Source organism: Nematolebias whitei, chromosome 17, assembly GCF_014905685.2.
Source record: "Nematolebias whitei isolate Nwh7 chromosome 17, NemWhi1, whole genome shotgun sequence".
In the NCBI taxonomy this organism is placed as follows: Eukaryota; Metazoa; Chordata; class Actinopteri; order Cyprinodontiformes; family Rivulidae; genus Nematolebias; species Nematolebias whitei.
In genome coordinates this window covers 8,445,373-8,455,320 of record NC_056514.1, presented here as the reverse complement: position 1 = coordinate 8,455,320, position 9,948 = coordinate 8,445,373, and the positions used below count along the sequence as shown (strand labels likewise).

The window sequence follows — 9,948 nt, the reverse complement described above, 5'->3', positions numbered from 1 at the left end:
CCCCACCTCGTGCAGCAATAACTTCAACTAAGTGTTTCTGGTAACTGTTGATCAGTCCTGCACACCTTAGAGGAATTTTAGCTCATTCCTCTGTACAGAACAGCTTCAACTCTGGGATGTTGGTGATTTCCTCACATTAACCTTCCACAACATTTGAATTGGATTAAGGTCAGGACTTCAACTTGGCCATTACAAAACATGTACTTTATTCTCTCTTTCGCTCTCGACGAAGATGGTGGCTCTTACCCTCTCTCCTTCCCTCTTGCTTTTTTGCTCTCTTGTCCTGTAAACCTCAGGGCCTCTCTTTACACATCTTCCGAATCGAAAATTATTATAGATTTGGTCAGCTGGTCCCTCAATGCAACTGATAAATATTTTTCCACCAGACAACAGGGTGCTGGAGAGCCCTCATGCCCTGAACGGACCCACGCAGCTGGATATGTCATTGATTCCTGGAGGGAGTGGAAGATGATGTGGCTATCTGTGCTGTCCGTGGAGGATGTAGAAGAGGTGTACATTATTGGATTTATGATAAAAGGGTTTCTGCTTTTTGGAATCGGTGGATACCAGGATATCAACAAATAAGGAAGATGTCTGCAGCAATTTCAGCCATGGTAAAGCTGCCAGCCTTATGAGAAGGATTAATTTGTGCTTCGAGCTCTCAGACTTGTATGCTTAACGAGCTCAACCGAAAGCTGGACGCGATTTCTGAGAATCGTAGGCCACTTGCGGCTCCTGGAACTCGCCAGCATGAAAGTTTCAAACTTGGAGAAAACTAATCGAGCATGGACAGGGTGGAATGTCGACAAATCTGGCTGTTTGGATTTGCCATTGAGTGTACCAGCAGAACTGAAGGCAGACAGAAAACAGTCTTTTGGCCCAAACATTTATTGTTTATCTGAATTTGGCATCCCCGCTGGTCTTGGACAGGCCAACTTATCTCAAATTGCCCCTGGAGGATACATAAATTAGAATCTTCTGCCTGCCCCCCCACAAGGACATCTGTGGCCTTGTCAGAACCATGATGCTGATAAACACTGTACCATCACATCAGTGCTTTGGAACTTTCGGGAGTGTCTATGGACGACTCACCGCCTTTGTCGACCTTTATGCATAAATGTATATTATGATGTCATTGTATGTTGCTGTTCATATTGTGAGATCTTTTTTTGCATCTTTTACACTGTTTCCTGGCCAGGACATGGTCTTGGTCTGAGACATGATTTTTTTTTTGTTAACTTCCTCCATCCTAGTGCTCTCTTTTTCTCATCTGCCTGTATGTTGTATGTAAATGGTAAATGGACTGTATAGCGCCTTTCTATCTAATCAAGATACTCAAAGCGCTTTACACTACAATCTGTGTCCTCATTTACCCATTCATACAGCACTCGACTAGATCTCTACTAAGCTAATTGAACAAATCATTCTAAAGAGACTAATCAGAGCTTTATCACATTCATACACCGATGGGACACACATCGGAGGCGATGGGGGGTTCAGTGTCTTGCCCATGGACACTTCGGCATGTGACTGCTGGTGGGTTCGAACCCCCAACTCTCACATTGGAGGACCAGATTTAACTTTTTTTAGATTTTTCTACCTGGATTATTGAGCATGCATCAGGTTATGATGCCTAAGACCTTTATAGAAAAGAAAATCTTGGACACCTTCCCCTTTAAAATTAGTTTTAACAAATTTAAATACTGTACCTTGGGATCTGGGTAACTCGAGACCATAGGAGCCTCTATAAAACCAATTATTTACCTCTCATGGTTAACATTAAACAGGACATTGCTAGATGGCAGTCCCTGCCTCACACTCTAGGGGCCAGAATAAACTCCATAAAAATTAATATCCTACCTAAGTTTTTATATTTGTTTCAGAATCTGCCAGTCTTTCTCACGAAATCCTTCTTCATCAACCTGAACAGCCAGATATCAGCATTTATTTGGAATAAAAAACATCCACGGATTGCCAAGAGGGTCTTACATCTGCACCGTAGACTTGGAGGCATGTCACTTTCTAACTTTAGGCACTATTACTGGGCAGCTAATACCAGAGCCCTTCTCTTTTGGTTGGGTAAGGACACCTCTTCTCCTAGTTGAGTGGCCCTGGAAAAGGCTTCAATTAAATCCAGTTCTTCGTCTGCATTACTCTGCTCTCGGCTGCCCTTTAAACAATCAATATCAACCTACACTTCTAACCCAATTGTGATTTGGGCAGTTAAGATTTGGAATCAGTTCAGGAGGACATTTAACTTTACAGAATTACTGTTTTTGGCACCTGTGTCAAATAATCATATGTTTACTCCCTCAGTAGCTGATACAGCTTTTAACACCTGGGTCTTGGGAGGGGAGTGCATTCACTGTGTGATCTCTATATTGATGGTAGATTTGCTTCTTTTGAACAGCTGGTACGCAAGTTTAATATTCACTAGTCACAGTTTTTTAGATATTTAAAGCTGAGACATTTTGTTTGGTCTAACTCTTGATTGTTTTTGTGGCTAAGATATTGGAATGCAGGTCTGATACCAACGGGGCCCTTAGCAAAATGTATACACTGCTCAGCTCATACCATGAGCCCAGTTTGGACTCCCTTATGTTGAAGTGAGAAACAGACTTGGAGGAACTCAAACTCAATCTGGAATAGGATTATTAAAAACATTTAATCATCTTCAATTTGTCTGAGATAGGCTGTACAGTAATTCAATTCAAGGTAGTGCACAGGCTGCACTGGTCCAAAGACAAATTGTCCAGGATCAAAGCGGACCTGGACCCTGACAATCTGTTTTTTTCATCTTCTCTGGAATATGTATCAAAACTGTTCATCCATCACCACTCTTTTCATTGTTCAGGATGGTCCCTGTGAATACGTCCTTCAGCAAATGCGAGAGGGATGTGATTTCCTTTGGCTCTCTCTTGGCCAGGAGTCTGATTTTGTGCAATTGGAAGGACCCACACACCCTAACATTTGTACATTGGATAAGAGATGTGATGTACCATATCCATTTGGAAAAAATAAGACATACCCTGAAGGGTTCTGTAAAAAGATTCTGGGACACGTGGCAGCCCTTTGTATTACATGTGGAGAACTTGTCAGTACCTGTTTGATTTATTTTTCTTTATGCATGTGCGGCTGATCCAGTGGGAGAGGGACGGTGTGGGAGGGTTTTTTGTTTTTGTTCTGTCATTTTGTTCTGTGTGTTTTTAAAAATGCAAAAATCAATAAAAAAAAGATCTTGTTTAAAAAAAATGAAAACAACAAACATAGCACCAGTTTCCTCTGTGCTCCCTCTTTTTATTATACTTGTACTCCTAGAGTTTATGTAAGTTATGCTGTTACATACATGTTACATGTTTAAAATTAGAAAGAGTTATTCATTTTGTTCTGTTACTTGAAAATTATTATGACTGAAATAATTGTTTGAAAAAAGGGGCAGATATAATAAGATTTTTTCTTCCTTCTGCTGCCTTTCATTTTAAATCTTTTGTATCTTTTTTTATATTGTTATGGAATTGTTTTGTACTTTTTTAAAACGAATAAACTTTATACCATACCATACCATACATCAGCCTTTTTGTGTTTGACTAAATAAAGTATTGTTTCTTTGAGCTCTTGGTGTCTGACTGCATTCTGTGTCCAAAACACTCAAGTTATGTGGAATCGTCTTTATTATTGCCTAATAAGGGTTTATAATCAAAATTTTAGAAAACAATAATAACACTTTAAATACCCATTAGATGGACAAACCCACAGCCCTGGATTTGTGAAATCCTTGCTGTCGTTTGTGAAGGTGAGGCACATTTTTCTTCTTCCTCTGTCCTTTGTTCTAAATACCAGCAACTCTGAGGATGTGCTAAATATTTCATTCTGACTTTGTCTGGGAAACAGCTCTAATTAATTCAACCATAGCAGCAATTTTTTCATGTTTTTAGTATTTTATATTGCTTTATAATGTAGCTGTTTATGTTTAGTTTTTTTATATATCATTTTCATCCATTTTCTTTCAATGTATATGCCTTCTTTTAAGATTGTCTAGTGTTGTCATCTTTCTTTGTTTAAAACAGGTCTCTCTTGTAAATGAGTCCTCGGGGCTAAACAAGACTGTCCTGTATAAATAAAGGTTGAATGAATTAATGAAAAATTTACATCAAAATTGGCTGTTGCCTTTCCGAATACACATTTAAAATGTGGGCAAACTCTAAGCATAAAAAACATTTTAAAGTATACTTACATTATCCAGAGAAGCAGCAGCTCTTAAATCTGGTAAAAACCCAACTTCAAGGAGGTGAAGAAGAAAATTCTGGTCTTCTATACCATAGACACGATCTAGGAACAGGACCATGGCTGCTTTATGGTCTGGACAGAAACCTGCTGACATGTCTGGCTCCACAACCATCCCATCTATTTATGCACAGGAAACATAAAAAATAAAAATAAATTAACCCCCTAAAAATCAAGATTAAAATAGTTTTTTTTTTTAAGTATGGTATCTACAACAAACTCTAAATTGTCCCTAGGTGTGAGTGAGAGAGTGAATGGTTGTTTGTCTCGTTTGTCTCTATGTGGCCCTGTGATGGACTTGCGACCCGTCCCGGCTGTACCCCCCCCCCCGCACAGTGATTGCAGGACATGGGCACCAGTGACCCCCTGTGACCCACAATGGAATAAGTGGGTAAAGATAATGGATGGATGGATGGATATCTACAACATTATAGATTGTACAGACATTTATTAATCTTTGTTCATGTTTATCACAGCTCCTGATCTATTGTGAATGGAAACATTGCTGTAAACCTTTCATGTTCAGTTAGTGTTAGAGAGGTCGCTTACCTTTTGCCAGGTTAGGCATTGCAAATGAAATACTGATGACTCCCACCAGGTCTTCAATAGGAATTAGAGACCTCAAAATGGCTCTGATACGGATTGCTTCACCTTTACCGCCGTGAATTATCTGTTAGAAAGCAGATATTAATTCAAAATATGAAGCATCTGTGTGTATGTATATGTGTGTGTGCATGCGCGTTTGAGTTTTTGCCGTATATATTTGTGTATCTGTATTTGTGTAAAGTCAGACAGTTTGATGTTTCTCACATGCATCTCTGGAGCACAGCGTCCCAGTAGGTCAATGAGGGCAGAGTAGAACGTCATGATGGCGTTCCCCATGTGGATGGTATCATCTTCCTCTTCCTTCATTATATCACTGTTATACACACATGATTTACTTCATTTTCCCTTTTATATGGTTTATGTTTTGTTGCCATCATTAATTTAGCTGAATCGTAGAGCTTAATATTAAAAAAAACTTGTTTCAGGAAATGTTCTTTACATAAAAACATATACCATATATTTATCTTTGTTGTCCTCAATGAAATGCATTGTCTGAAATCTTTACTTCTCTGCAAAGAAAAAAAAAAGCTGCCTCGCTCAGTTTTAATTAGACCTTCACCATATGTTCCATGACTGTCGAAGCAATGAACAGGGAAGGGCGTTTCTTTGTTTAATTTATATTTTTGTAACACACTTGATAACTTGATGGTGAACAGTGGAAGACAGAAAATGTGAACATACATTAAGAAGACTGTTTCGACACTTCAGGTGTTAAAACAGGTTTAAAATTATCTGCTTGTAAATACAAAACTTTTAGTCTTTAGATGTGCAAAGCTGGTAGAAACTAACTTGCAGCTAGAATCACAGCAAACATAGTTCTCAAGAGTGTTGACTCTGGGTGAATTAATTTTTAAAAAAAAACTTTTCACAGTTTAGAAAACCATTACCAATTTCCTTTTACTTCCAAATTATGTTGTACTTATTATTCTATAACAAAAAAATCAACAAACTACTTTAAAGTTTGTTGTTGCAATGTGACAGAGTGGAAAGGTTCAAGGGGTGAGAAAACTAGAAGTTTGACTTACAGTGTTTTGCTGCTCTCAGACATAGGAGAGGGTCCATCTCTGGTGGGGTCTTGAGAGATCTTAATGGCTTCCTCCATTGCTGCAAGCAGACCATCTCCACCCTCACCTCGAAGGGCGGGACCAAAACATTCAGGTCGACGGATAAGAAGTCTCACCACAACATTGGCATTCTCCTCCACGCTCTCACCTGGCCACATATTAGAGACACAAAGACACGACTTGCAAAAGAAAAATGCAGACTTCCACTGTTTCTTAAAAGCTAAAATATAAAAATGTCAAAAGTGGAATATAGTCGCTTGAATTTAAGTTGATTTTACCATTGCAGAACACAGCAAAGCGCAGGAAGTCCAGGTATCGCTCCCCCTCCACAGGGTTCCAACCAATGTCAGGATATCCTTTATGCACCAGCATTACACAACTCTGCAGCCCACATCCTGCCAGGTACTGGACCACCTGCACAAGTGAGTTATATATGCACTTTATTCTGCCTATGTAAAACAGAAACATAAGCTTTTAGCTAGTTAAAAAGAAATTGGATCTCAGGAAATGAAAAGCTGAACCGAGTATTAAGACCTGTGCTCATTGTGAATGTACCTAGGTCAGTTTGGGGAAGCAGAGGACTTGTGAGGGTCAGCAGCCACAGTACATGATGGAAAAACTAAGACCTTGGAGTACATCAGGAAGAAAACCTTCAATAATGAATTGGTAGTTAACGTTTCAAGCAGCACAAACCCAATGTGGAAGAGGAGGAACAAGAGGAAACATCATCGTCATGACCCTGGCTGACATAGTGTACAGGAACATCTGTGCCGAGTATGTACTAGAGGTCCCACAGTCAAAATGGGAGACACCACCAAGGACAGTGGAGAATGGAAGGGCTAAGATAGCGCGGGACTTCCAGATCCAGACCAACAAACAGGTGATGGATAACCAACTGGACATTGGGTTGGTTGACAAGCAAGAAAAGAAGACAGTGGTGATGGATGTAGTAATCCCAAGTGACTGACATTAGAAATGAGCATGAAAAGCTGAAAAGATACCAAGGGCTGATAGAGGAAATACAGAAAGTGTGGAGAGTCCAAGCATCAGTAGTCCCAGTGGTCAATGGAGCACTCGGTGATGTGACCCCCAAACTGTTAGAGTGGCTCCAACAGATCCCAGGAACAACCTCAGAGATCTCTGTCCAGAAGAGTGCAGTCCAAGGAACCTCTAAGATACTGAAACCCTCCAGCTCCCAGGCCTTCGGTAGAAGACCCGAGTTTGAAAGTCAAGTGGAACCACCAAAGTGCAAAAGTAGGGCAAGATAAAAGTTAGTTTGTGTTTGGGCTTATATGGAAAGGCTATCAACAATTTCCTGCAGGATCAATAAAGTTCTATTTTATCTTATCTTGGATTTCAACAGGCCGCCCAATTTTTGATCATAACAATTGATCACACACCAAAATGGAAGATGATATCTCACTTATTTTTCAAGCTATCGTGCTCACAAGATGGACGTACAGAGGATATTTCCAATTTCCCTTCTTTGCTCCATGACAGGGGGCAACAAATATGAAAAATGCATGCGTGTGCTTATTAGAGAATTTGCAACCTAACCTTTTCTAGTTCCGGTTCTCGTAAAGCCAGAGCCAGCTCATTATTATCCATGACTGATGCTGCAGCCACGTCCAGAGGAGTGGATCCTCGCATGGAAGGTGATGCTGAGGAGGAGACGATTTCAGAGACAGAGAGGTGAAATGACAAAATAAAATAGACTTAAAAGATAACATAAAAGTAAAGATGTTTTTAGATTTTTATTGTGAAAACTTGTGTATTAGTTGGCTATAAAGCTATGGTCAAGGAACTATACTGTAGTCTGTGGGAAATAAAGCAAAACTGCAGTTTAATGAAGAAACTCCTGCAGTAATCACACTTGGCTGTAGGGTGGTAGAGTGGTTAGAAACTAATGCCTCACAGTCAAAAATCTATGCTGGAGCCTTTCTGTGTTTACTTTAATACCCAAGTTTTCTGCCAGTTTGTTTCTCTGTGCTATAATAGATTGGACTGTTGTTTTAGAGTACCAGTTCTTGCAGAGCTTTATGTTTACAGCTGGATGTCCGTTGAAGTTTTGATCTGTTTCTTTACATGCCGTCAACCACGCCTTTCCTTTTATAGGTTTTATTTTGAGATCGACTTCAAAGTATTACATGAGAAAATGTGGCTCAAGAAGACAGAAATACTTCTGAACACGCCATCGGAAAATCAGGTGCGATTTTCAGTTAGAGCAACAACAATCAGATTTAAAAATAGGTTTTACCCGTCAGCCGTTACTGAACTTAACAAAAGCTGTAATAAGAACTGAATAAATGTTATAAGTGACAACAAGTGAAATATCAATCTGCTTGTGTTGCACATTTTGTGTTTAAAATCTGTAACGATTACTTTTTATACCCAAATTTTGTTGTACTCAGGTGTAATGACAATAAAGGTCTCATCTATTCTATTAAAATAACTTTTAGAATAGAATGAGTCCCCTCTGATACAGAAATATTTTCCTTTCTAAATTTAGCTTGTTCCCAAGTTAGATTACTATGATTACTCTGAAGAATACCAGCCTTTTTCAGGTTCAACTATTTATCAGTCACTCTAGCAGCTACTGCTCACACGTAACCTTGACAATTATTGCAAAAGTATGAGCCTCTTTTAACATCATTTCTGTTTTACTTACTTTCAACAATGAATTAAAAGCATTTTAGAGGTGTTTTTATGATTTCATTACAAATTTCAAGCATTTCAAATGTTCTGCAGATTTCCAGTTTTGAAAGAAAATAAAAATTACGATAAAAATACTCTGAGAAGCTTTATTTACAATACGAGTATCCAGTTTTGACTCAATCGGCAAACACGTTTTGTTCACTGAAAGGTTTCAGTTCACTCATGTTCTAAGTTTGGTTTGGTAATTTGAGCTTTGGCCCATCTATTCTGAGAAATCTAAATGTTTTCCCTTAAACCTGTCACCTGTTTTTTTTACAGAATCCTCAGAGGGATTCTGCCATGCAAGTTTTGAGAGCAATCGTCCCATCTCTGACAAGACAAGGCTCTCTAATGGCCCTTATGCTTTGTAAGGCCCGACCTGGACTGGCCTGTCCCGGGTTTTTAGTACAGTAGTCCCTCGCTACTTCGCGGTTCGTTTTTCGTGGGCTCGTTTTATCACGGTTTTTCAAAATAAGATTGGACATGACACATAATTGGCTGACTGATGGATGAGCCACACGATCAGCATGAAATTATTCTTTAAAATTAATTATTTTAAATTATTTAGCACCTGCTGCACCTTTGTGAAGCCCACACTGCAGGAGAAACTTCCTCCTGCAGCTCCTCTTCCCTCCTCCTGTCGATCTCCATCAGTGTTGCCAGGTGAGAAATGTAGGATTATCGTACTAGAGACATAAAATTATCACATTTTGAGGGAAATTATCGTACACCCATCATAACTAAAATAACAAATCTATTGATGCATTATAGTAGTGATGGGTCCGCTTCCAGACCAGCTCTGCTTCTTCTTTTATTTTTTTATTTTCCTCACTCATGGGGCGGGCGCAGCTGACTATTCAGCCAATCATGGCCGTTGTTCTGAGGCAAACGCAAGCACGTCACTCGTAGGTCACATTTAGAAAAGCACGATTCGTGCATCCGTTTGCGGACACAGATGCCTTCAGGGTTCACAAAAAATTCAGACAGACAGTTAAGACAGTTAGGCGTGATGACAACTGATTACAACCACACATTCACGGAAAGGTCAAATTATCATAGATTTGGCCTTTTTTGGGATTACTGATCATACATCGTACAGAGGGCAAAATTGTCGTACAAATACGATAATTATTGTACACCTAGCAACACTGATCTCCGTTCTGCTGTGGAGAAGTAGGCATGGCCGAGAGCGCAGAGTGCAGTTGTGGCAGCGAGCTGAGTTCATGACTTGCTGTGGTCTTTTAGTGCGTTTAGAGTTAAGAAAACTTAAAAAAAAAACCTTTAAAACACCTTTATATAT

The 9,948-nt window shown here is 39.4% G+C and overlaps 1 protein-coding gene across 1 annotated transcript in view; it reads right to left on the bottom strand.

Annotated features, from left to right (window-relative positions):
- Positions 1–9,948, bottom strand: part of ryr2a (ryanodine receptor 2a (cardiac)) — a 554,599-nt gene that overhangs the window by 323,048 nt on the left and 221,603 nt on the right. Inside the window, 6 exon segments of the mRNA XM_037691577.1 lie at positions 4,235–4,404; positions 4,834–4,954; positions 5,095–5,203; positions 5,916–6,102; positions 6,233–6,368; positions 7,512–7,615. Coding sequence (XP_037547505.1) covers positions 4,235–4,404; positions 4,834–4,954; positions 5,095–5,203; positions 5,916–6,102; positions 6,233–6,368; positions 7,512–7,615 — 827 coding nt within the window.